This window comes from Lolium perenne, chromosome 5 (assembly GCF_019359855.2).
Source record: "Lolium perenne isolate Kyuss_39 chromosome 5, Kyuss_2.0, whole genome shotgun sequence".
Lineage (NCBI taxonomy): Eukaryota > Viridiplantae > Streptophyta > Magnoliopsida > Poales > Poaceae > Lolium > Lolium perenne.
In genome coordinates this window covers 249,931,779-249,958,682 of record NC_067248.2, presented here as the reverse complement: position 1 = coordinate 249,958,682, position 26,904 = coordinate 249,931,779, and the positions used below count along the sequence as shown (strand labels likewise).

At 42.7% G+C, this 26,904-nt stretch overlaps 3 protein-coding genes and 1 non-coding gene across 11 annotated transcripts; 2 read left to right on the top strand and 2 right to left on the bottom strand.

The window, feature by feature from the left end:
- The first annotated feature begins 8,261 nt into the window (after nucleotides 1–8,261).
- Nucleotides 8,262–9,761, top strand: LOC139829825 (bHLH transcription factor RHL1-like). Of its 4 annotated transcripts, none has more exons than XM_071820937.1 (4): nucleotides 8,262–8,556; nucleotides 8,705–8,788; nucleotides 8,884–9,048; nucleotides 9,350–9,761. In XM_071820937.1, the coding sequence occupies exons 1-4, from the start codon at nucleotides 8,266–8,268 to the stop codon at nucleotides 9,443–9,445; spliced, it is 636 nt and encodes a 211-aa protein (XP_071677038.1). In that variant the 5' UTR covers nucleotides 8,262–8,265; the 3' UTR covers nucleotides 9,446–9,761. The 4 variants fall into 4 exon arrangements, with proteins under 4 accessions (XP_071677038.1, XP_051189118.2, XP_071677040.1 ...); XM_051333158.2 differs by having other exon boundaries at nucleotides 8,881–9,048; XM_071820939.1 differs by having other exon boundaries at nucleotides 8,705–8,779; nucleotides 9,350–9,760.
- Nucleotides 9,762–11,400: 1,639 nt separating this feature from the next.
- Nucleotides 11,401–15,014, top strand: LOC127302640 (uncharacterized). 5 transcript variants are annotated; one of them, XR_011745758.1, is made up of 5 exons: nucleotides 11,401–12,484; nucleotides 12,623–12,820; nucleotides 12,916–13,134; nucleotides 14,018–14,210; nucleotides 14,513–15,014. It is a non-coding gene; the product is annotated as an uncharacterized protein (transcript). The 5 variants fall into 5 exon arrangements; XR_011745757.1 differs by having other exon boundaries at nucleotides 11,401–12,820; nucleotides 14,513–14,611; nucleotides 14,740–15,014; XR_011745756.1 differs by having other exon boundaries at nucleotides 11,401–12,820; nucleotides 12,916–13,048.
- Nucleotides 15,015–15,719: 705 nt separating this feature from the next.
- Nucleotides 15,720–17,295, bottom strand: LOC127302639 (uncharacterized). The gene has a single exon (XM_051333147.2). It carries the CDS (start codon nucleotides 17,169–17,171, stop codon nucleotides 15,849–15,851), a length of 1,323 nt encoding a protein of 440 aa, XP_051189107.1. The 5' UTR covers nucleotides 17,172–17,295; the 3' UTR covers nucleotides 15,720–15,848.
- Nucleotides 17,296–17,924: 629 nt separating this feature from the next.
- On the bottom strand, nucleotides 17,925–22,044 carry LOC127302638 (protein XAP5 CIRCADIAN TIMEKEEPER). The gene is made up of 12 exons (XM_051333146.2): nucleotides 21,710–22,044; nucleotides 21,015–21,080; nucleotides 20,856–20,920; nucleotides 20,656–20,768; nucleotides 19,630–19,693; nucleotides 19,456–19,532; nucleotides 19,287–19,348; nucleotides 19,066–19,197; nucleotides 18,917–18,970; nucleotides 18,483–18,548; nucleotides 18,323–18,397; nucleotides 17,925–18,199 (listed from the first exon to the last, which is right to left on the bottom strand). The coding sequence occupies exons 1-12, from the start codon at nucleotides 21,872–21,874 to the stop codon at nucleotides 18,149–18,151; spliced, it is 990 nt and encodes a 329-aa protein (XP_051189106.1). The 5' UTR covers nucleotides 21,875–22,044; the 3' UTR covers nucleotides 17,925–18,148.
- Nucleotides 22,045–26,904: the final 4,860 nt, after the last annotated feature.

The following is a 26,904-nucleotide window of genomic DNA, read 5'->3' as shown; positions in this document are numbered from 1 at the left end:
GTGCGATTAGTCTAGATTATATTGTGACAACTTCACAAAAATTTTGACAGTAGATGAAATAGAATTCACAATGCAGCACAGAAGCACGGGCTTCATCCTTAAAAATAGAAATTTGAAATGTTATAATGTAAGATACTAATTTATTGATTAAAAACCAATTTTTACAACACAACTAAGATTTTTCCTAGGATCACCGTTATGCCTTTTCTTAATAGAGGTTTTCACAAATGTGAAATACATAAATATATTTTAATATTTTTCAATGAATATAGTGTCGGGGGTGTATGCTGTTGAGCTAGCTATGAAGCCGATGGGATAACCAAAAGACATTGCCCTCTTTCCCGCGAGATGCAGATGTGTGTTTCGGTTTTTGGGGCAGAGCCTTGCTAGCCCTCTTTCATTCAGTCGCTGCCAGCGAGATGCATAAGCACGTTGCAGCTAGATATACGGAGCTTCTTTTTGCCTAGAACGATAATGCTGCAGCGAGAGGTGCAAGCACGCAACTTCACTTTAGCCTAGAACGATAGTTATATATATCTTTTCTTAATATATCTTTTCACAAATGTAAAGTACAAAAATATGTTTTTAATATTTTTCTATGTATTAAGGCTAGTAGGCTTATGCTCTTGAGCTAACTAACAAGCCGGTGGGCGCCCTATCGTGGGTCTATTGTCTGTAAGATGCAGAAGCGTGTTGCGGTGATCAATGCATACTCTAGTTATCCCTCTAACGCGAATACAATCGGTGCCCATGAGATGTGCAAGAACGAGAGTTGTTTCCACTGCCATCAAGGCTAACATGATCTCTGCAGTCTCACCAGGTTTCGTGGCATGGAGATAAGCATCACATACATCATGGGCCTATTTTCTTGACACAAATTACAGTAGGGAAATGCTCCCTACGGTGTCATTTTCTATTAATAATGGGTATCAATCCAGGATTGCATCCCTTTCTTAAGACTAGGCTTAGCACTATGCATAGTATGAGTAAAGGTGGCTTTAAATTTGCCAAAACATCTCTGTATATTGGGAAGATTCCCATTAAAAATAGCATCATTTCTTTGGTCCCAAATGCTCTATCATCAAGCAATCAGTATTTCCATAAAGAAGTCCAAGGATATCCTCTGTTTAACTTCATCTATCATTTCTTAAAGGTTCATATCCACATTCCATTATATACCAAGAGCCCACCAAAAGCTTTGACTGAAAGTGCACTCAAGAGGTGCATATTTGTTTATTCAGAGCAGATATCACATAGGATGCAATCTGAGAACTCCACATAAAAATGTTTGTGCTTCATCATCTCTTTTGTATTCAGTCTACCATTAAGCAGTAACCAGGAAAAGAATCTGTGTCTTGGAATACTACAAGCTTTCTATATTGCAGAGATGCAGTTTGGTGTTACATGACTTCCAATAAGTCATACAAAAAATAGATCATGGGCCTATTGCTCAATGACACAGTAAAACTAACGATCACATGTTGTATACAAAAAATAGATTATGCACGGAAGAATATGTTGAACATTCAAAAGTATTGAAACATTCCTAGGCTCTCTCAACTTGATATCGTAGTTTGACTTAAAGTCAAATGCGAATTAAACATGGGTTAACCGGTATTTATATAGGATGGTTTGCACACAATTTTTTAGAGGAATGTAGTTACACAATTATGTCGCAACCACTAATGTTTAGAGAACTTTAATTTTCCACATCAGTTAGATATGCAAACTTTTGTCACCACTTGCCAATATTTAGAAGATATTAATTTCACAATATTTTAAAGTGTATTTTAATTTTCCATATCTTTTAGATATGCATTGGTGTGAAGCTTTTAATCGGCAATATTCTCTCTAATACACCTTAATTGTACCATAATTTCATATATCAAAGCTTATATCTCGCTTTGTCGTAGTATATTAATGCACATGAAAATCATACAGAAGGATAGGAAGAAGGAAATTGCTAGTTCTCAGCTAGCTGAGAACTAGTTTTGTGCTCAATTAATTTATAAGCCATTGGATCCAGGATTTGTTAAGATACGTGCGAGCGTGCCTTTTTCTTCCTTGTTTGAGTTGGTTGCATGATGGACCATGCGCTTGAGTAGTACAAAGCGAGTTATAAGACTACTCATAGTGGGAGTAACATAGCTAGTAACATCACACACTTTAAGGTATTTTGGTAACATGGCATGACAATAAATGAAGAAAAAGAGTGAGGTGGTAACTAGCTATGTTACCATAACATCACACTTCTCACGACAAGATGAGTCTACAATATAACATGCATTTTTTCGAAATGGGGCATAGCCCAGCCTCTGCATCAGATTGATGCACACGGCTTTCATTTATTTAAAGCATTTGTAGTTCAAAAGTTTTACATCACGGATCAGAGAGGGTTGAGACATGTATCAACCAACGAAAGAAACAGAAGCATACAAAGCCATCCATTTTGTATCCTACTAGTGTGTCGCCACCCAGTAGCCTGAAAAAAGAAGTCCTGAGTAACCGTCAGCATACAGTTGCATCCAGTATCCATAATCTCCCGCTGATCTTCCGGGAGAAGGAACGCCCATTGTTGTATCCAGAAAGCCGCCCGTCTTATAAACTGCAAAAAATGTGTTCCCTTTTGTCTGTTAAAAATAAGATCATTCCGACTTGTCCATATAGACCAACATACAACAGATATGTCAATCCTTATCCTGTTCTTATCCCACTTTTTAACTCCATTTAGCCAATTTCCAAACATATTTATAATATTAGCAGGAGGAGGTATATTAAATGTGCAATATATGATACGCCAAATAATTCTAGCAAAAGGGCATGTTAAGAATAAGTGATGAATAGTTTCTGATTCATTACAGAAACAACATTTCTGACAACCATATATAACATGCATGATACCATATATGAGAGTGGATTTGTTACCACCGGGTGGCAATGCCTCCCCCTAGATTGTCGTCGGATCAATTGGTGGAGATTCGTGCTGCCCTGACACATGATCGGATAAATGCAATTAGCAGTAGCTTGGTCCCATTGTAAACTGAGTTAAAGGCTAATTTTTAGCATGAGTAGTCAGTGAATTGCAGACTCGTGCAGCGCGAGAACCGGCTTGCTCAGCGTACATCCTGCTCTCTCACACTGAAAAGTTGGCAGAATAGAGATGCATGCATAGTGTGCCCGTGATGATGGCCTGCATGCATGCACCTTTTATGATTTGTCACTGCCACCTTCATGCATGCTTACATCTACATAGCATGTTGATTTGGGCATGGTGCATTTTCCGCTTGGATTGTGCGGCGCTATCCCAAATGTTGTGTTTCCTAGCACGCGTAAATTTCTTGACTCGATTATTAAGACAAGTTTCGTGGTTAAATTTTTTGCAATCTTGCACCTCCGGAAATTCCTCCCAGCTTCTCGTTTCGCTCGCACCCTGCACCTCATCTAGAAAAAGCGCATCCTTCACTACGCCAAGGCAGATGCAAGCTCACGGACGAGCGCGCGACGTGGAGTACGGCTCGCCGCCACTGTTGTCCCCGTTGGAGGTGTGCAAGCACGAGACCAACGTTCATCCCATTAACCAACAGTCGTTCCCTGTGCTCCACCGCTTGGCCTAGGCCGCCGCGCGAGCTCCACTTTCTGCAGTGACCTGGCCCGACGGGTGAGCTGGCGACCTGCCCTCCGTCCATGAGCGCGGCTCCTCTGCTCCAAGCGCTTGATACTTATCGCGCACAGGTGGCACACACACAGCGTCACCGACAGAGGGCGAGCAAGGCGAAGGCAGAGGGCTTCGTCGTCCCATCTCTCCGCGTCAAGCTTCCGGTCGCTACCGCGTGCGTAGCAGGGTGGCGGAGTTCGATATCGTGTCGGAGGACAGCGGGCAGCGCGCGGAGCAAGAGGGTTGGCGGTGTTCGAGCTCGCCAGGGGAGTTGTAGGGGTGCCTGAAGCATGGCGGAGGCGTAGGCCGGTTGCTTGGGGCGGCGCCGGGGCAGGAATGGCACCGTGGGGACTCTGGGACGAAAGACAATGGACTCCGGGGCGACGACGGGTTGGAGAGCCATCCCGGCGGCGACGAATCTCGGTGTGAAGGCTGCGCTTGATACTTTGCATGTTTAAATTCACAGCATGCAGCGGGTACGCTAGTCATAAAAAACAATGCATCTGCTTAATAAATGCGTAAGATCGCTTGCAACATGTTGTGCTGCCTGTACCCCGTATATATGCAGTACGTATTTCACTGTTTCCGCTGAGCTGCACTAGAACCGTGTCTGCTATACTTTGACCGTGCTGATCAGAACATGCACGACTGAACGGAGCATGTCCTGTCCAGACTGCTGCTGTCTGCCGCTTTTCCTTTAATCGAGCGACTTAACGCCGCAGCATGCTACATCAGCGTCAGGTGCTTTGCAATGAGTCCCGTGATTAGATCAATTCGTCTTGTATCTACATTGTGCCTCGCACGAATCTCTCTACACGATCCGACGGTATCCTAGCGGGGGGCATTGCCACCGGGGGGCACGGACATATTTAGCTACCATATATAAGTAACTATCCACTATGGAGGTAATAACATAGAGTAATAATATGCACCATGTTACTACTTTATGTTACTTCCCACTATGACTAGTCTAAGCATTGATGTATGAAATTATAGTGCAATCAATACATATTGTAATATAAATTGCAATTAAAAGCTTTACAACAATGCATACCTAAAACATATGGAATATTAAAATACTCTTAAATTGTCATGAAATTAGTATCCTATAAATATTGGTACGTGGTGACAAAAGTTTGCATATCTAAGAGACATGGAAAATAAAATTCTCTGATGATTGGTGGTGACGACATAAATGTGTATAACTACGTTCCTCTAAAGATTTGTAGTCACGACGAAAGGTTCTGTAACTACATGCCTCTAAAAAATGTCGTGCACACCATCCTATATAAATACGGGTTAACCCATGTTCAATTCACATCCGAGTAAAGACAAACTACGAGATCAGATTGAGAGAGTGCAGAAAGGTTTCAACACCTTGGAATGTTCTACATATTCTTCAGAATAGTTTTTTTTTGTATATTACGCCAACATGTGGTCCTTATACTGTTTCATTGAGCAATAGGCCCGCGATGTATGTGATGCTTATCTCCATGCCACGAAACCTGGTGAGACTGCAGAGAGAATGTAAGCCTTGATGACAGTCGCAAAAACTCGTGCTAGCAAATCTCGTGGGCACCGATTGTATGAGTGGTAGAGGGCTAACTAGAGTATGCACCGATCACCGCAATATGATTCTGCATCTCACTAGCAACAAAGTCATGACACGTGGTTAGCCCACCGGCTTCGTAGTTAGCTCAAGAGTATATGCCCGCGTACCTTAATTTATAGAAAAGTATTAAAACATATGTGTGTATTTTACATTTGTGAGAAGGTATATTAAGAAAAGGTATAACAATCGTCCTAGGCTAAAAGCAAGTTGCATGGTTATCCCACCGGCTTTCGTAGCTAGGTCAAGAGCATATGCCCCCAACACTAAATTCATTGAAAAATATTAAAAACATATTTGTGTATTTTACATTTGTGAAAACCACTATTAAGAAAAGATATAACTATCATCGTAGCCAAAACGGAAGTTGTGTTGTAAAAACTGGCTTTAAATAAATAAATAAATACCGGTTAATGCCCATTCAAATTGCATATTAGTTTACGACAAACCCCTAGGATTAGGTTGAGAGAGAGCATGCAGGTTTCGAACACCTTTGTAAGTTCTACGGATTCTTTCATGCAGATTTCAATTTCTGTATATACTATGCCAACTTGAGCTAGTTCTTTTGACCATGTCGTCAAGCAATAGACCCGCATTGAGTGCCATGTTTCTCTCTTCCACGACACCTGCTGAAACTATAGAGAGCTCTTCTATTTTAAAGATGGAGCATGTATATACTTCTGTGATCCGTTGCGAATTCTATTTTGTTTACCGTCACAAATTTTGTGAAGTTGTCACAATATAATCTTAACTAATCGTGCCAAATTTTCTACCTCGGAAAACAAGGAGATGTGACAAACATGTGTAATTATCAAAAAAATTGCATAAGAGACTTCTCAGAATTTGCACGAGGGCAAAGGAAAATATTCCTATTTTTAGTCTTCTCCCGTCAATTAGGTAAACTTACTAAAACTTAGTTTGCTTCATGCCATGATTTCTATGTTTCCTTGTTGTTGTATCACATATTAATTACATTATATCTTCGACCATTCTTTCTAGAGACCCTCTAATACTTAGTTGACAGAGAACTAATTTAACATAGTTCTCAGTCAGCTGACGTCAATCTTTTCCATTTAACTACCGATCGATAAGAGGAGTGCACGCGTATCGTAAATTATGTTGTTGTCACAGTAGGCTGGCTGCCTTATTTTCTTTGACCAGTAGTATCATCATTGTGCATGTAACTTGACCGGCCCCATATTCTAGTCCACTGATGTCAGCTGCCTGTCACAGTTTAGAATGAATCACTATGGAAAACAAAATATTAGCACATTTCCGCATTTACAACGTGAGTTATAATTGGGTAAAACTTAGTTGCGACCACTTGCAACTAGAAAATATGATGAATGTTTTTTAGTTGCCACTTCACTCGCAACAGGACACAAACTTAGTTGCAACCCAACTTATAACTAGAAAATATCTTAGTTATAACCCCACTTAAAGTTGGATAAAAACTCAGTTGCAACCGCACTTGCAACTGGATAAAATCTCGGTCAAAAGCTAAGTTGTAACTAAAAAAAAAAAGTTGCACAATTTCACTTACAAATAGAAATCTCAGTTGCAACCCCACTTGTACTAGACATTTGTAACTGGACAAAATCTCAGTTGCAGCCCCACTTGCAATTGAATAAAATCTCGGTCACAATTACATTTACAAATAAAAATCTCGGTGCAACCTCATTTGCAACTGGATAAAATCTTAGTTGCAACCTTACTTGCAACTGCACAAAATCTCGGTCACAATTGTACTTACAAATAAAAATCCAAGTTGCAACTTCACTTGCAACCGGACAAAATCTCAGTTGCAACCGCACTTGCAACTGGACAAAATCTTATTTGCAAACCCACTTGCAACTAGATAAAATATATGTCACAATTTCACTTATAAATAAAAATCGTGGTTGCAACCCTACTTGCAACTGGACAAAATTTTGAGTTGCAACCTTACTTGCAAATGGATAAAATATCGAACATAATTCCACTTACAAATAAAAATCTCGGTTGCAACTCCAACTTGCAACTGGACAGAATCTCAGTCATAACCCCACACACACACAAAATCAGTTGCCAGCAACTAGATAAAAGCCAAGTTGCTACCCCATTTGTAACTAGATAAAACCATAGCTACAACCTCACTTACAATAAAAATAAAATCAAATTATAAATAGTTTATGTAGGCATACGGCTTTATTGCGTGCGAAAAAAGCGACGGTAAAGATATTATTTCGGAAACGAGCACAGCACGCTGATACTGTTTATAAACAGATAGCATTCTATAGTACATTAATGCACATGACAATCATACACAAGGATAGAAAGAATGGTCGAAAATATAATGTAATTAATTTATAATTGTGGTTATAAAACAACAAGGACGCGTAGAAAGCATGCCATCAAGCAAAGTAAGTTTTAGTAAGTTGATCTAGTTGAGGGGAGAATTAAAAGCAGGAATATTTTCACTGCCAGTGAGAGGCGCAAGCACGCTGCAGCTAGAGATACTGAGCTTTTTGCGACTGTGTCATCAAGTTTGACGTGCTCTCTATAGTGTCATCAGGTGTCATGGCATCTAAAGGTATAAACGATGCCCCCCATAGGGGGCCTCACACCGATCTCACCATGTGAGCCGTCCGATCTTCCTGCCTAGCGAATCTCGTCCGTTGATTGTTGGCTCAGACCTGCTAGATAAATCCATCCAACAGCCGTGTCGTACTCGTCTGAGGCTGGCCATGGGCCCCACTAGCGTCCGGGCCTGCCTGTCAGTGCCCGTAGGTGTGTTGGGCTTCGGTGCAAAACGATTGGACCGGACAAAAAAATCCCCCCGCAGTGAGACAAAAACCTAGCTCACCCAATCGGCTCACACCCAGATCCTCCCCAATCCCCTCCTCTCGTTCTTTTCATGCCACGGCTGGCGGCGCCGGCGGCCTCCCTGGCTGCCCAACCTTCTCCTTCTCCCATGCCCCATCTCCAACCCGACGACGGCGCGCAGGGGCAGGGCGAGGGGATGCAGCAGTTCGGGGGCCCGTACGACGAGTCGGTGATGCTGGCGTCGCGGCTCCGGCAGCACCAGATTAGCGGCGTTGGCAGCGCGGCGGCGACGAAGCAGATGGTGCTGCAGCAGCTCGCCGATCTGAGGCAGGGCCACCAGCACCACATGATGCTCCAGGGCATGGGCCGCTCGCCGACCGTCGGCGGAGGAGGGGACGGCGGCATGCTCCTCCCGCTCACCCTCGGCAACGGCGGATCGGGCGGCGATGTGCAGGCCCTCCTGAAAGCAGCTGCCGCCAATTCCGCCGTACTGATAATAATCCATCTCCCTTCCTCGAATTAATCCACTTTCTAGCTGCTTTTTTCTCTCCTCTCCCCGGCCTTGCCAAATCGAGAACCTTTTCTTCTCCTTTGCGAAATAGTTAAGTTTTTTTCCCGTTCCCTGCTGGTTTCAGGGAGGGGACGCCGGCGTCTACGGCGGCTTCGCCGGATCGCTCCAGCAGCAGCAACATTTCCAGCCACATCCACAGGTTCGCAACGTGCGTACCTTTGCTTCTAAGTTCTAACCTACCGTACCGCCGTGTCGCTCTCTTTCCCCATCTCTTAGCGGCGTTCTTCTCGCTTGTCGCAGCAGCAAACGGCGCCCATGCCGAGCCCGACCTTTGGCGCAGGAGGAGGTGCTCCCGGAGGCGGGGCGCAACCGCAAGCCGGGTCCGGTGGCGGCGCGCCGGCGCCGCCGAGGCAGCGGGTGCGCGCGAGGCGAGGCCAAGCCACCGACCCCCACAGCATCGCGGAGAGAGTAAGTTTTCCACCAGCAACACTCCTGCTACTGTTGTTGCTACTACTAGCTATTTTGTCGCAATTAGCTGGGAGAAAAGAACCAAAACGAGCAGTTAGCGCTAATCAGTCCCGTGTTTTGTTATTGTTTCCTCGGTTTGGATCATTCCGCCAACTACTGCTACTCATTGTTCCTACTGTTCTTGTTCTTCTCTACTCCTGTGCAGCTGCAGCCTAATTTAGCACTCCCTCCAGTCTTCTTCCTCTCTAGCTTTAATGTTTGGCTCCAACTAATTGACCATGTTGTTGTCGATGTCTTACAGCTCCGCCGGGAGAGGATCGCCGAGAGGATGAAGGCCCTGCAGGAGCTGGTGCCCAACGCTAACAAGGTGAGCAACCAAAGATCAGCTGGAGACTGATAGATCGTGCTTGTAACGGAGCTCAATTTGACTGTTAAGTTGAGATCCAAGCGTAGACGAAAGCTTCCACTAGGGTTTTGGTTGGGGAGGTCGCTGCTTTATTGCTAGATCAGTTCAATGCCAGCGGGGCATTGGATTAAAATAGGGGCTTCAACAGTAGCCTGCTGATAGATGGAACACAAAAGTTGGAGCCATCAGATTGAGATTTCATTTCGTGGAATATGTGATGGGCAGCAGTAGTACGGGTGGGCACGCGCGTGCGGGCACATTTACCCGCACGTTGGCCTACTTGACCACCACCGTGCTGTCTCGGCAAACGCGCGTGCTCCATGCTGCCCTGGCTCTGGCTGGGGTCCTTCCTGCCATGGCTTTGGATGGTTAATCAAACCATTGCTCTTTGTTCTATAAATTCATATTCTTCCCGGCAATGACACCTTTCATCTATGTTTGCTTTAGTGACTTCAGAAAATATTGAATTTATTAATATTTAAACTTGGCCAGTGAATAGATTGAGCTTTTTATTTCCTACCTTGCTAGCTTTTGTTGTGTACACATAATTTGTTGTCGGTGATACTCTAACTGTTTCTTTGCTTTTTGAAGGAACACTTCTCATCTGCTAAAGTAAATATCCCAGCAGGTACTGGATACCGGGTGGTTTACTTTCGTACTCACCGCACGCTTGCCACTAGAGAAGGCACATGAGGGCGTTGCGCCGGAGGCGTTTGCTGTTGCTCTCATGGGTATTGCGGTGGCAATGTCAAGGCATCTCACCACATCTAGACAAGCCTTGAGCCACAGTAAGATCATTCCATTCGGCTCCAATCTGTCTACTTGGTTTTTTCTACTACTAGCATAATATCTACTATATTATTGCTATAAAATCAAATTATTCATGTAAATGTTGCCATATATCATGGCATATGTAAATTTTCTGTCTTCTGTTGTATGTATGGTGTTCCTATTTGCTCCGTGTAACTGAACATCCTTGCGCCATAAATATTGTTGCAACCATGGTTTTTCTTTTCTCAGTGCGTAGTCTATAGTGGTATACTGCTGTACAATGCCATTAAATTTTATTATCATCTTTAGGTTCCTGATCCCGTGGGGGTGCACCAATTATTTTAGCTCCAAATAAATTTGATGATGGTGTGATATATGTCTGAATTGTCCTTCTCATGATATTTATAATATATACCTATAAGGTTTACTTTTTAGTTTTATAATTTCTGGGCTATGATCGTGGATTTTGGATTGCTAATAACGCAATAATTCCATTTTTGCAGCGTTGTATTGGGAGTTGGAAGGAATTGCATATGAGACTGCATATATGTGCGACCTAACCGACTTGGATTTCGTTGTTATCATGATCCACTGGATGTCACCACTCTGGCTGGACCTTCTGGTGTTTGATAATCTAGCCCTAAGCAGATTTGTTGTCTTCAAATGCGGCTAAATGTGAGCCAAACTAACAACCTTTAGTTCTTGAGATTTTTGTTATATCTTGGAGTAACAATCTGCAACAGTGCTCATGGTTTTTACATCTACTATCTAAAATATATATTTGTTTTTCTATATGCTGTCTTTGCTGTTGAGGGATCAACTTTTTTTCCTGTGAAATATAGAAAGATGATGCAAAAAATAATATGTGCCTTCCTCTATGTTTACTAGAAAACACATGCATGATTTTAACACTGTCTACAAAGTAAATGTATCCTCTTCTCTCATTGGTTCAGATATATTCTGGAGATAATATCTTCCGTTCTGACTAGATTTTGAGAATATGAACTGGTGAAATTTCCTCACGCCATAATAGTTTTAGTTTATCATGAAAGATCTTTGCCAGGCCTTGAGATTCTCGCTGAGATCTCTTTGATGCAATTATTAAGATGGAGTTACAAGACAGGCATGCAGAAATCCACTAGCTCCTTAAATGGACAAAATCTGTTTGTTCTATAATAGTTCTGTCTGTTTAAACTAAATTTCATTTCATTAGCTGTACTCACTGGATCTTTGTGATTCCTTTCTCATGATGCAGTGCACTAACTAAATATCAATTTGATCCAGTGCCATGGAGTTCTGTTGTCGGTGACTGGTGTCTGCCGAACCATCTGATAAGACAAGGCATCGCTATGCAGTGCACTAACTAAATATATTTCTCTATATTTTTTTTCGTCTATTTATTACTATTTACTACTTATTATCAGCTTGTATTTCTTAACTGATCTGTGTAATTTTGTGCTGGTCCAGTAATTAAGTCAACTACATTCTCTTTGTTCCTTTTTCGAAAAATATATTTTTTTACAAAATATTAATCAGTGTGGAAGACAATTTTATCAGCTACGTCGTGTCCTCTAAAGACTGTCCTTCCTTTGTAATTGACATGTACATACGAATTAGGTTCCCGCTGCAAGTCCCCTTGTGCAACTGTGTGGATATTGCTTTTTTCCATTCGTTTGTGCTAAGTTGTTTTGTACTTCCCGTGCTCCAAGGCTCGTCCCTGAAATACTTTTTCCTACTCCATTTGTAATTTTGTGTTATTTATCCCAAGTTCATCCCTATTGGCTTCGTCTTATAAAACTAAAAAGAAATATTATTATTTTTTCACCTAATTTTTATCGTGGTTATAGAAAGTGCACATCGGCTTAAGTTTCACGGTATTGTATATTGTTGAAAATGACATAAATTGGGTGTCAAACCTCACTTTGTCATAGTTATATCGTTGATCAGTTTGTATTGTAAAGTTTAGCACTCCCTGTTATAATTGGTCAGGTTATCCCACGCATATGATTTATCTCTGTGTAGGTTCTTGATTTTACCTTAAAGAATGAGATGAGCATAATCAAACAATATTAATGTTTTATAGATTTTCCCACTGTTATTTATTTGTGTCTATAAATTATTCCGTTTCTAAAGAAGAAGAAAAGAAACTGATGTTTCTGTTGCATGTGGTTTTCAGACAAGGAACAATGTTCTTTTCAAGATGCATGTATCATGTATGCTCAGTAATCTTGATCTAACAACTTATATTGTGCACTAAAGGTATCTGCATTTATTTATTATTTGCAAGATCTGGCACCTACATTATTAATATGCTGAAACACAATATTTGTATTCTGAATTTCAAACATTCGAGCACATTCAAATTATATTACATATAGTGACTATAAAACTGCAGAGGTTGTTAATTGGATTATTGCAATGATTTGAGGTAGCTCAAACTTCCTGGAAATCGAAGGGATTTCTACTACAGGAGGTTCAATCGAACAAAGAAAGAGCCTACTGGAGATGCAAAATTAATTCTCCCTGGAGTGGAACAGTTTTATATAATTATAGCATGATTGTCCTCACGAAAATATGGATTTCCATAGTATAAATGTAGATACTGAAATAGTAAGATGTGAATGTTTGATTTCCACATGAATATTTATACTATTACACTAGAAGTTGTTTAAGAACAATTCATTGTATAGGTCAAGGAATGTGTCAATGGAGTGCTGCTATCATCCTGGTCGCAGTGGAGCACATGACGCCCGAGACGGATCATGTGACACTACCATCCTGAGCGCACTGCATGTGGAAATCAAATAGAAGACCCAATTCATTGTATACGTCAAGCTCAGGCGAGTTGCTGCTGATTCTCCCTTCTCCTATCAGTGCCTGCATGAAAGATGAACTTAATTGTTTGATACGTAAAGGTCTGGATCCTGAACTACAAAATTAGATTAAATTGCTGTTATTGTTGGTCTTCATTCCTCATGTTTATAGCTCTACCTTTTATAATGCTTTTATTCTGCCATTCTTATATCTACTTGTAACACTTTCTGGCATTTTTCCTATGTTTTTTTTGCTCCAACTGTATTAGAACTTATGCACCGCCGATTTTTTTTTGACGTCGCGTGGATGATGCTAATGAAGTGGGGAGCTCTATTCTTTTTGGTATGGTTCTATTAGCTGCTCAGAGTTTTAAAATCTCAGAGAAGGAAATTACTACCTCGACCATACATATGTTAAGGGGTTTTGTAAGCCGATACTTTTTGTTATCTGACCATTGTTGGATCACATTAGAACCGGCTATGGTCATGTTGCATAGATTGTGATTTAGTAACCATTCTATTCTAGGCATTGTCATTTTGAGATTTATTGTGCCGGGGCATTCTAATATGCTGCATCGATGTGTCTGTAAATGACAAGTTTTAAATATAATATATTTCGTGTTGGAGGATTGCTGTTTAGACAGTTACTCATCCTCTTCACATATTCCTGCTCCATACCTCCTCTCGGAGGATTTCTGTTTAGGCTGTTTAATTAGCATAAAACACAGGAATGCAAACGTAAAGTTTTGCATAGTAAACCTGCAGGTTAATTTACACGACACATACATTCTCTGCTTGGTATATTTGTATGAGCATAAGCAGCCGTCCATCTGTGCCACTTTTTTTTCTATGTAGGAGTGGCTGTGTCTTGTACTATCCGACTGAACCATGCATAATTTAGCAGTACTACAAATCACTGAACTGAGTTAATATATTTAATTACTGAGATAGTTTCTGAGGCAGTGTCTTTTATTTGTAGAATCCTTTCTGGCCGGCCAGAGGCCATGATGGACCCACACGGTGATGGAGGGGAGGCCATGGGCGAGCGGTTGAGCGGGCCCACGAGAAGCTGCAGGGCAATGGAAGGGCAGTGGCCGAGGATGGAAGCAGCGTGGGAGATGGAGGATTTACTCCACACCTTCATTTCGTCTGCATCGAGCTGTCCCGCAAAGGTAGCCTTCCGATCTGATCCCCTTGCTATGTCGACTCTAGACAAGTACTATTTGCCAAAATAATTTGTAGCGAGAAGCTGCTAAAGAAAGGAGGAAAGGAGCGGGCTGGCCTTGATCTTTTGTCTAGGTAGGAAGCTAGAGCCTAATGTATGAAGGCGGAATTAATGTTGCACAGCGTAGGCACAGCATCTCCGCAGGTGGAGAGAGTGCAAAGTTTTTTTTGTAGTGCATGCAAATTATCAGGTTGTGGTTAGATATTTTGCATCTGTTCGACATGTCTTGACAAAATATATTTATCGCAGATGTGTGTCACAACAGCCTGTCAAAGATGTGGCAGCCTGGCAGGTGCAGCTGACAAGAAAAACAACCCTTAGACTGTACAAATTCCAGCTTCACATTAGGTATACATGCTGAATTTGAGTCTATGATAAATTGTCGCTGAGTCTGTATTGTCTACCATCTGATTGTTCCAAGTTGCGATTTGGCGTTGATTGTTCTGTGATTTAGTTTTCATGAATGTTGCTTCCAGGTGCCACAAACCATTGATATTTGTTTGCTTCATGTTATCTACGTATCTGGGGATTGTGTTCCTCACTTTTGTTGTGGTATTGTACATATAAATCAAGCGTATGATGCAATGGTTGTATATGTGAGTGCTTTTGCTTCATGCTGCTATCAATTGCGTAGTTATGTAGTTTATTTTGTCCTGTGGCGTGCTTTCTCAGGAAAAACGACATGTGTTTATTCCTATTTCACTGCCGTTTTCTCCGCTCTTATTATTAGTGCTTTGTGCACTAAATCCCAGATACTTACTATGGAGCGGATTGAGTATTAGTTATTGTATCATATTCGATTGTATATAATCATATTTTCTCCGTTATGATTAGATGTGTTCAGTTATATCTTAGACCTATTGCTTTTGCTTTTCAAATTCAATAAAAATACCCGTAGATTGGTGCGAGCTCCACGGGGTCGTGCGCCAAGGCGCACATCTAAATCTAGTAGAGAGAAGCTTGGTACTCATCGCTGGTCTATTGCTCGACGACGTGGTAAACCGAACGAGGTCATGTTGGCATAATATACAAAGAAGGAGAATCTGCATGGAAGGATCTGTAGTACTTATAAAGGTCTTCAAAACCTGTGTGCCCTCTCTCAACCTGATCCTAGTGATTTGTCTTAAACTAAGATGCCATTTGAACTGGGTTATCCGGTATTTATATACAGTACAATGGTTTACACGCCATTTTATAGAGGAATGTAGCTAGTTAGCTAGAGAATCTACTGGGTTGGATAGTCACAACTTACAAGGCGCTATAGAAACATGTGTCGCTCTCATATCCAATTTGAATAGGAATACTCCGTAGTAGAATTTATAGGCAAAGTTAATTCCACCTTGTTCATATGTGAGATTGCGAATTAGAGACTTTAATTAATCACCAATTAAAGACTTACAGGGCGACTCGCCAATCTTCTGTGTATGTGCATATGGAGCAGCTGAGAAGCGACAAATCAGAGAAAAAATAATTAAAACTAATTTAGCAACCAGGAGGACATTTCATGACCCACAACGAACCCAACCCATGAAAACAAAATTACACAAGTGAGAATGAGATACAGACTTGAAACGAAAATGAAAATCTAAAGGCCAAAAAACAGAGCCACCACACCAACAAAGGCCAAGTTCACGGCCGCTTCGCCGCGCTCCCTGCCCGACCACCCGCCGGCGCTGTCTTCCAGCGGCTGCCCCCCGCCGTTCAGCAGCTGGTTCTGCTGCTGGCCGAACACGCCTTGCCCCTGCCCGAACGGGAGCCTGCCATGCCCGCCACTGATCGGCGCCACCGCGCCCGGCACTAGCGGAGGCGAAGCCCCCAGGGGCAGATGGTGCGGATGCGGCGTGCCGGCAGGCGGTGGCATGAATGCCATGCCGCTGTCTCCACCCGATGAAGCTGGTGGCGTGGCGATGCCCGCGCCGGGCGGTGGCACGAACGGGGGCGTGTCGAGAGCTGGCAACGGCGTCTGAGGTGGGACAAATGCGGTTGGAGGAGCTGGAGGAGGTGAGGAGTACAGAGGCACTTCCGGCGTCTCGGGGATCGGGATCGGGTACGTGTCCGCCGGCGGAGGAGGCAGGGGAAGGTCCGGCCAGTAGGTTGACGGGTCAGCCGGGGGCGGCGGCGGTGGCAGCGGCAGGTCAGGCAAGTCGGTCGAACCCTCGTCGTCAGCTGCCGGGGGCGGAGGAGGCAGCATCTGGTCCGGCTCCGTGTCAAACGGCGGCGCCGTCTGGTCTCCGAAACTGAAGTCCGAGCCCCACGGACTGGCAAGAGCCGACGTGACCGCCGGCGGCGTCAGAAGCTTTGCCCCGGTGGTGGCCTTCGGCGGCGGGAGCACGTCGACAGTTGAAGCCGACGATGACACCGGCAAGGGCGCCCCGCACCTCTGCCCCGTCCACGGCTCGTCCCGCGTCCTCCACACCGTGACGCCGTCCCTGCTGACGATTCTCATGTCGCCCGCGCCATCGAGACTGAGCATCTCAGGGTCCGAATCCACGGCGGTGTCCCACAGGGAATGGCCGCCGGCGAAGAGCTCGAGCCCAACCGGCGAGAAGGCCAGGTCGCACGTGTCGGCGCCGCTCACTGGCGTGCACTCCGACTCCCACACGCTGCTGGTCCCGCCGCCGCCGCCCTGCTGCTGGACGACCTCCACGTAGCACACGTCCCTGACATTGTCCACGGTGGTGGCGCGGCGGAGATAAGCAGCGAAGGACCCGGAGGGCGACGCGAGGAAAGGCAGCCCCTCCAGGTCGCTCTGGTCATCAGCATCGGCGTCCGCAAACGCCGCCGGTGCGGCACTGGCGATGATCTGCTGCTCGGTGGTCCTTGAGATGTAGCTGGAGGAGACGGCAACGGCGCCGCAGGAGAACCGCAGCAAGAGTAGCAGCACGACAGCGGGGTAAGAGGAAGCCATGGTGAGAACGTCACTGAGATGATGTGAGGAGCTTGGCAATGGAAGGTGCAGGTCTTTAATGGAGGCAGAAGCGGGTTTGGTGCAAGCCTAGCTAGTTTGTGTAGCAGCTCCAGTGTGTGTGGTAGTAGGAGAAAGGTGTGTGTTGCATGGAGTTGGAGGGCATTCATCTTAATCCTGTTTAGGATATGATTTCAATTAGAGCTGATAGATTGACTCAGATTGACCTTTTCTCTCTATGCATGGTGCGTGTTTGTTCACCTGTTCCAATAGTTAGGATATTAGGTGTATTCGACATCTATAACTTGCAGTCACTTCAAGAAATTATTAATCCTGTTCAGGATTAGTGGCATGATTTGTTGTCACTGCATTACACAACATCCCTAGACTGAGAGGATTAGGCCATGAAACCTACTCATCAAAAGAAACTACTACAGAGTATTTTTTTTCTTTAAATCAGCAGATGATCACATTGTTTGCACTAGCAAAGAAAGAAACTTGATATATGGATGAATAAATAAAAAATAACCTTACCAACATATTCCGATACACTGAAGTTCAGAAAACAGACCTTTGATCTCAAACCACGACAGGGAGTACTACATCCAGAATGCATCCAGACATATACCTCACACTGAAACCATCACGAAATGTTTCACATATTTGTTGCTCTGTGAGATTTGCTCACAGAAACCAATCAGGCAGGCGCCAAACGAATGATGAAAGGCAGAACATAGTCACCAGAAAAAAGAGAAAGAAGGTGCACAACTATTATATGTCAATATATCCAAGTACCGGCTATTTTTTTCAAGAAAAAAATCCAAGAGCATACAGGTAGAGTTTACAGCTCAGGAAGAGAATTGTCGCAAACAACAGTCTTTTGAAAATATTGCATTAGCAAAATTGCTGCGATATTTGTTACATAAATCCGAAGTAGAAACGCTTGAGTTCTCAAATTATGACACGTCCTGCTACTGACTTTAATCTCCATGGATTGTGTAACGCTCCCACTTCTTAGTCGGGTCATAGATCTGCAAGAAAATACAAATGGTTATTTTAATGCATAAACGAAATTGTTGAAAATCAAGCAACTTATTTTTCAATAGATCATTATAAAATGCAGGGAAAGATTAAAAAATAAGTCAGTGCCAAACCTCCCATCTTGACGCCGGGAATATATGCTTGTTTTTCTCATACCAATGTCTCTCTACAACCTTCCCTGCATGAGACTGCAATCATAAAAAATGAGATTAGATATCTGGATTCTGGAATGCGGCATGTGGACACCACAAATAGAAGAGATTGGTGAGTCACCTCATCCTTCTCTTTTGTTGCATCAGCGATGGTACGCACATCCTCATGAACATCAAAGTGGAAAAGCTGGAAAAGAAATCAGTGTCAACGAATAACTCAACTCTTAGCCATGAAGACTTTATCTTGAAACCCAAAAAAAACCTTGTCTGGATGAACAGGGACTAGACTTCTCTGATTTATTTCTATACTACAATCTCACCATCGACATTCTTAAGTGACACTTAACTAGACGAAACAGCACAAAAGATAATACTGCTCTAGATGATATGTGATAGTAAAACGGTGAGCAGTTATTAGAAAACGATGAGCAAGTATACCTGTTTACATATATAGTAAATGTGATAAATATAGGGCAAGCTCTAAAAGAATCAACATGTTCAAGGAAAGAAAGAAAAATCAAGGAGTCGTGAAGGATTGAAGGAATAAGGATTTACCGGTCCACTCTTGCCCCTTGCTTTATTAACAATTAACTCGTAGAAGCTGTGTTGCTGTCAATTCAAAATAACAAAGAAATCAGAACAGGATAAAACATAGTATTAAAAGAAATGCAATTTACTGGGGAACAAACTTAAACATAACATACATGTGGGATAATGAGATCTTCCTTCACATAAAGTAGGTTCTCAACTGATGTTGTCCGTACTTCACGGAACTCAGGGGCAAGCTGCTGTTGAACAGCCCTTAAGAATTCTCCAATAGAGTCACCTTTGCGGGCCTGGGAATGTAAGGGTTCATTGAAATGTACAGTTCACATCTGTACAACAATTAAAAGAGGAACAATTTTGCGTGGTGTTAGAAATGCACCTGAATAGCTCTCCTGTGACCAGTACCATCCCAGTAACTGTAAGTGATTGAAAGAGGTTCATCTGAAATAGGGATATTACTTAATCAGTTCTGATGCAAGAATTATCCAAAAGAGAAAGATACTTATTATTAGATTAATTCATTAGGTGAAATCAGCATGTGGCAATACTTTTGACCAGTTCTTGCTCACGCGACCACTGCATCTTCAAGCGTTCTCGCTCTGCCTGTTCCTCTGCCTCCCTCTCTCTGATGGATCATTCTTAGCAAACAGCTTGCAGGTTAAACAAAGCTTGGAAACGAGAATTAACACTCCAAGTAAAAACTCATAAACTGAAAGACATACCTGTCAGGTAGAAAACTTGTCTCAACTGTAGGATCCTTCCCAAGTTGTTTCTTTTGAGTTTCTTCTGTAATGCATAACGAGCGTAATGTTCATATTGCCCTTATAGTACAATAATAATAAAATATCTAAGATAATTCAAAAGTAGTTCAAAGGGTCCGGTCATACAAGAACATATATCAGGCCACTATGAGCACAAACAATGAGATTGTAAATCAACAGAACAACATAATGATTTGTAGCCCTTGCCAGGAACTGATCATTTGCTTTATCTTATTTAGATTCAGTTATTTCCATTCTTCCATTCAAGGTCATCTACACAGAACTTTCTGTGCAAGATTCAAAAACATGACAACAAGAAGGTAATGTTGCAACCTACTGTGGAATCAATCAAACGATTGTCTTGGCTTGGCCTAAACTCACCGCACTCCTATTACAAAGTGTTGCTAAATAAAAGGACTAACTATCATTTGACAACTACGCACAGCATTAATTTGTGACTGGAAGAGAACTAGATACAAAGAAATAATAGATGTCTACTACTAAATGAAATTCATCAACAATGTTACTACATGAAAGGAAGGCAAAAATCAGATGCCAAAAATGCAAGCACCAATCTTGGATCACAAAGTAGATAAACACTAAAACAAAGGAACTAAATAGTGAATATGATACGCACCGGATGACCTATTATAAAAACTTAAAACATATATACTCCCTCCGTCCCAAAATATAAGGCGCCTAAAAATTAGTTAAAAGTCAAATCTTACTGACTTTGACTAAATATTTAGGAAAAATTATCTACATCTACAATATTGAATGGACACATTAAGAAAATATACACTATTGATATTGATTCAGTATTGTAATTGTTCATATTTTTGTGTATAAACTTGGTCAAAGTTAGATAACACTTTTGAATAATCCCTAGACGCCTTATATTTTGGGAAGGAGGGAGTAGTTCAGTATTCATACACTATTTAAGCCAACAAAACATGAGTGAACATGAAACAGGCTAAGGGATCATACGGTTCTCAAACTCATCATCATCACTTCCGTTCTCAATTTCGTCAAAGAAAGACAAACGTGGATCTCCCCTCACTCTCCTCTTTTTCCTTTTCTGCATTTGCAGTTCTTCCTCTCTGAAACCAGCAACACAATACTTAAATTAGTACAAGGAAACAATTCAAAGAAATTACTGATTCTGCCAGGCAAGGATTTAAACTCACTCTTGTTGCAATTTTAGAAGCTTCTCTTTCTCTTCCTCCTCAATCTTAGTTCTTATGTTAACCCTCTGCTCAGGCACGCGAGTGATAAATTAGATGATGAAATTTTACTTTGTCAATGAACATCTAAGCAATTTTACATAAACAGTATGTCTCTATTACCTTCTCAACATACTGCTCCCTTGTGACAAGACCAACAGTTTCCTTCTTGAATGCAGTCTCAAGAATCTGAAAATCACAACTCTTAGTGTTAGCTAGTAAAATACAGCTCCACAACATACACATTTATACAGAACTTGCAAAAAAAACTGATACAATTTAGTATTAAGTGAAGAAGCCAGTGACACTTGAAATTAAAATACATTTTCATAGATACTGCTAGTTCTGGGTATTCTAAGCGAATCATACAAGTGCCAAAACCCAACATCGGAAAAATCCCATACAAAGAGAATAATAGCACACATCGAACAAGGAATTATCTACTTGTCATCAAATCCAGGTATCCAAGAAAGCACTTCCAAGTAACTGTAAGGGATCACCCAAACATCAATACGACATCCATAAGTTCCCACATATCATATGAGCTTGCGTTTTCTGAGTGCACTTATCCAAGTAAAGGTAACTATGTCATAACAATCAGCCAACCACACAGATAATTCCCCAACATCAAAATTAACAGCTTAAATTAGGGTTTCCAAATCCAGCAATTGCCCAAGCACAGCCGAGATGTCTCTATTTGTCTATCAAGTATCTAATTCCAACACCACATACATGCCAGTAAGCCAATCAACGAGTAAATAAACCAAGATTTGGGTCGCCAGCCAAATCTACTTGGGATGACGTTGTGACGATGTTACCTCGGAGGTGCTGGATCCGAACTGGAGGAGTCCGGGCTGGCCGTCGGCGTTCTTGCTCTTGAGCTCCTCGATCTTCCGTCGCTCCGCCTCGCGCTGCTTCTCCAGCCGCCGGATCTTCACCGCGTCCTGCGCGGTGCCCACGTACCCGTCGCCGAACCCCGACATACTCCCCTCCTCGGCTTGCCCCCTATCCCTCCTCTTCTTCCGTCAGCAGACGACAGGCCGACTATATTGCGGCGGAGCGCCGCGGCAATCCGACGGAGAGTGGAGGCGGCGGCGGCCGGCAGCGGGGACAATGCGATCCGCCGGGCTGTTGGGTTGGGGGTGAGGACCTAGGCATGGACCGGACCGAGTTCGGACGGAAAACATCCTATACATCGCTACGGAGGATCTCTTGGCCCAAGGCCCAGTATCACGCCAATAGCTACTCGCTTTTTTCTTCGCTTCTTTCGGGTTCCAGTCATGTTGGTTCTTTTTCGGTTTTATTTGGTTCTTCGTTTTTTTCATTTTTTTCCCTTTTTTTTACTGAATAAACTAAAAAAAATTAAAATTCGAATATTTTTGAAATATCAACATTTTTCTGAACATTTTTTTAATTTGAACAATTTTTAAGATTAAACAATTTTCTTAATTTGATTTTTTTGTTTAAATTGCAATTTTTTAAATTCAAATTTTGTTTTGTTTTGAAATTTGCTCAGTTTTTAAGTTATGATCAGTTCCGAATTTTGCTTGAATTCAAATTTGTTCTATTTTGAAACTTGCTAAGTTTCGAAATTTCCTCAAATTCAAAAAAATATGAAATTTTCTCAGCTTTCAATTTCTGTTTAGTTTCAAAAAAAATTGAATTCAAGTTTTTTGTTCTATTTTGAAATTTGCTTAGTTTTCGGAATTTGTTCAAATTTATAAAAAAAAAGGTCCAACGTTTGGCAGAAATAGATTCGAACTCAAGGTCCCTCGACCGGTCAAGCGGAGCTGCAACCACTTCATTGTTGCTCGTATGTTGTAGCACAACAGAGAAAGCTTCTTCTTATTTTTCGGTGAGCGAATGAACTAGTGGGCCGGCCCAGCGGGAAGCAGTGCGTGCGGGAGGCAGCGGTTAATCCCGCACGCATTAAAGCGGTCTATAGGGCGCCCCGTGAATTGTGGGCGCACCAATAGCACGCTCAGCAGCGTGGCGGAATAAGCATCGCTTAAAGGCGATTCCGGGTGGGGCGGCCCATTAACGTGTTCACTACTTCACTAGCTGAAAAGAAATAGTACCAAGTTCTCAAAAAAAAGAAATAGTACCACATTGTTTTAGGGTGTGTTCGGTTTGGGGATGGGGTGGAATGGAATGGAACCATTCCATTCCACTGGCACGGAACCGTTCCATCCCTGTGTTCGGTTTGGACAAAAAAAATTCTCACGGAACGGTTCCATCCTTGTCTTCGGTTTTGGAATGGGATGAGAATGGAATGTAATGGGTGAGATAATCACCCGATTAATTATTTACTAAACTTGATTAAGTAGTGCTAAACTTGATTAATTATTGCTAAACTTGGTTAATGAACTCGTATTTTTAGTCCCACCGGTTTCAACACCATTTCAGTTAGTGCGGAACCGAACTCGTATTTTTAGACTATGAGCAAAATTTGAATATGAACAAATTAGAATCTGGGCAAAAAAAATATTTTAAACAAATTTTGAATCCGAGCGAAATTACAAATCCCTAATATGAGCACAAAATTATTTTAAACTAATTTCAATCAGAGAAAATTTTAATTTTAAACAAATTTTGAATCTGAGCAAAAATTAATTTTGAACAAAATTTGAATCTGAGAAAAAAATTAATTTTTAGAAATTTTGAATCTAAGCAAAATTTAAATTTCAACAAATTTTAAAAAACAAGCAATTATTAAAACCGACCGAAAACCAAATAGATGTCGAAAAACCGGGCAGGCGAAAAAGACCGAACAAATTTAGACTAGAACCTTCTAAAATTTCATAAAACGATAAAAAACACCACCTGTGTTTATAACGGGCCGCGGCCCAATAACGTTCGCTCCCAAGCGATGCTTATTAGCCCACATGAATGGATCGTAGCGAACAAGAGGGGGGTGAATGGCGCTACGGCAAGTTTTAGTCTTTTTCAAGTTTTATGTAACGGAAGGTAAATGTGTGACTTTTCGCAATGGGGGTGATCCTACAATGAAGCTAGAGCATGTGCAACAAGTAAAGGAATCAACAAGATAATGAGAGTAAGGAGCGAGACAACCGGGGGGCGCGAGGCGAGTCGAGGTTTGTTTCCCGCAGTTCCTTCCACTAAAGGAAATACGTCTGCGTTGAGGAGGTGCTAGTCTCACACAAGAGACTAGGCGGCCACACCACGAAGGAAGGCCTCACCCTCTTCCTCGAGAGAGCTCCACGGAGGTACTCTCCCTCTTCCACTAAGGCACCGGTAGAGGCGGTGATTCCTTCACAAGGTTGGGGCGAGCTCCACACACACAAGGATGCTCCCAACACCCTATGGATCTAGTACATCACCAAGCTAGACTCTATAGCTGCACATCTCCAATGTTCCACCATAGGAACCCATCACCAATGCTCCACCATAGGAACTCTTCCAATCCTCCACCAAGAAACTCTCCAAGGCTCCACCAAAGGAACTCTCCAATGCTCCACCAAAGGAACTCTTCTCCAAGATCCACCAAAGGAACCCTACCACCAAGATCCACTAAGGAATAGCTAGTATTTGTGAAATCTCTCTTGGTAGAACTATAGATCGGGGTCTCCTCCACCTATCCTCAAAGTTAGGGCAAGATTGGTTGGAGGGGGAAGGAGATCCTCAAGGATTAAGCTCAGCAACAATGGAGGAGAGAGAAGGGGAAGAGATAAAATCGTGTTGGGGAAGAAGGGGCCCTTAAATAGGCTCCTCCAAATCCAACCGTTATGTCCAGATTTGGCCTAAGCGATACTACCGCTTTGGGGTAAGCGGTACTGTCGCTCTGAGTTCAAATTCGATCCAGATCTGGTCAAAGGACACAGAGCGGTACTACCGCTCGTGGTACCGCTCGAGGTACCGCAATAGGGTCCAGACCTTACTGGATCCAGAGCGGTACCAGGGCGGTACCGGAGATGTACGACCGTAACGCGTTACGGTACCTCAAGCGGTACCTGGAGCGGTACTACCGCTCGTGAGCGGTACTACCGCCCGGGCAGTGCTGAGGGTACCGCAGCGTGTTTCTGGAGGGCAATTCAGAACAGACTCAGAGCGGTACCGACAGCGGTACCTATAGGGGTAGCGGTACTACCGCTGCAGGTACCGGTAGTACCGGCCTGGCTAAATCTGGTTTTCTTCCCTTTTTCTCTCCAACTTTGTTACCTCGCTAAATACACACAAAACCAGAAAACCTATTAACTACGCTTCAGTCTTCCGATCTTGACGCGTCCGGCGAGGTCACCGTGTACTTGCAAATCTAACAATGATACTCAAGGCACACGGTAAGATTACTCAAGTGTTGTCATCAAACACACAAAACTTGGGGTATGAATTTTGCTCTTACAATCTCCCCCTTTTTGGTGTTTGATGACAACACAAGAGTTGACAATAACAAATGATATTATGATGAGAACATTAGATTTGCAAAAACTCGACGGAGCTCCCCCTACACATGTGCAGATCATGAATATGTATTTGAATACAAATACACATGTTATAGAGACATCGCTCCCCCTAGTTTTTACAAACCAAGCACATATGCAACATAGATAGATGACATGTTCAAGAGGCATATGCACAATATGGAGGCAACATAAGATCATATACGGAGATTTGGGTGAAGTTGTCATATCATAGCCTTGAGAATACCCAAACTCACAATAGGATGCCTCCATAGGGTTGTTGATGTAGCCATAAGACAAGATAAGCAACTAGAACCAAACGGCTACAAACAACAAAGGTCTCCATCCACCTAGGAACTTCTCCCCCTTTGGCATCGGAACACCAAAAAGGAGGGTAACGAAACTAGAGAGATGGAGAAAAAGAACATACAACCAAGCTTGCAAAAATCACGAGAAAACAAGCTTGATAGAGGTTCTTAAAACAAGAAGAAGAAAGCAAAGAAGAAAGACAAAACAAGGTCATGAAGAACCGAAAAATCCTCAAGGAGGGGGGGTGTTGGTGGCCGAAGCCACCGTGTAAGAGTATAGTAGTTGTGAGGTCGCGTAGATGTATCTAGGACTCACGGACTACAACTCAACATGAAGCTCATAAGTCACTTAATTGACAACTAGCAAATGTTTTGGATTTCTTTATGCATTATGGGGGGAGTGATAGCTCAATGGATTTAAACCGCACTCCCCCTATGTCCATGCGTGTCTTTCATCTAGATATGACGGTAAGATTGGTATGTGCGCACGACGGTCAAGCAAAGTTCGACGGATCAATGATATTTAGCTCATGCCTCAACTCAATAAAGCGCTTCTCATCCAAGGGCTTCGTGAAGATGTCCGCCAATTGCTCCTTGGTGCCAATATAGGATAGTACAATATCTCCGCGAGCAATGTGGTCCCGAATGAAGTGGTTCCGTATCTCAATGTGCTTTGTCTTGCCATGAAGAACCGGATTGTAGGCGATCTTGATTGCGCTCTCATTGCTATACTCGAGTCCATAATCCCGCAAGGTTTGCCTCATCCATAAGATTTGAGCACAACTACTCGCCGCGGCAATATACTCGGCTTCCGCGGTGGAGACGGAGACACAATTTTGCTTCTTCGAGGACCAACACACCAAAGATCTTCCAAGAAAGTGACATGCTCCTGAGGTAGACTTCCTATCAATCTTGTCGCCCGCCCAATCGGAGTCGGTAAAACCAACCAAGGCGAAGTCCGTGTCCCTTGGGTACCATAGTCCGAAGTGTGGGGTATCAACTAAATATCGAAAGATCCTCTTGACTGCCACAAGGTGGCTTTCCTTCGGACTTGCTTGAAACCGTGCACACATACCAACGCTCAACATTATATCCGGGCGAGAGGCACAAAGGTAGAGAAGCGAACCTATCATCGAACGGTAGAGCTTGGTATCCACCGCCTTGCCGCCCTCGTCAAGAGTGAGTTGACACTTGAGTTGCATCGGAGTTCCGATCCCCTTGGTGTCCTTCATATCAAAGCGCTTGAGCATGTCTTGGAGGTACTTTGCTTGATTGATGAAGGTGCCT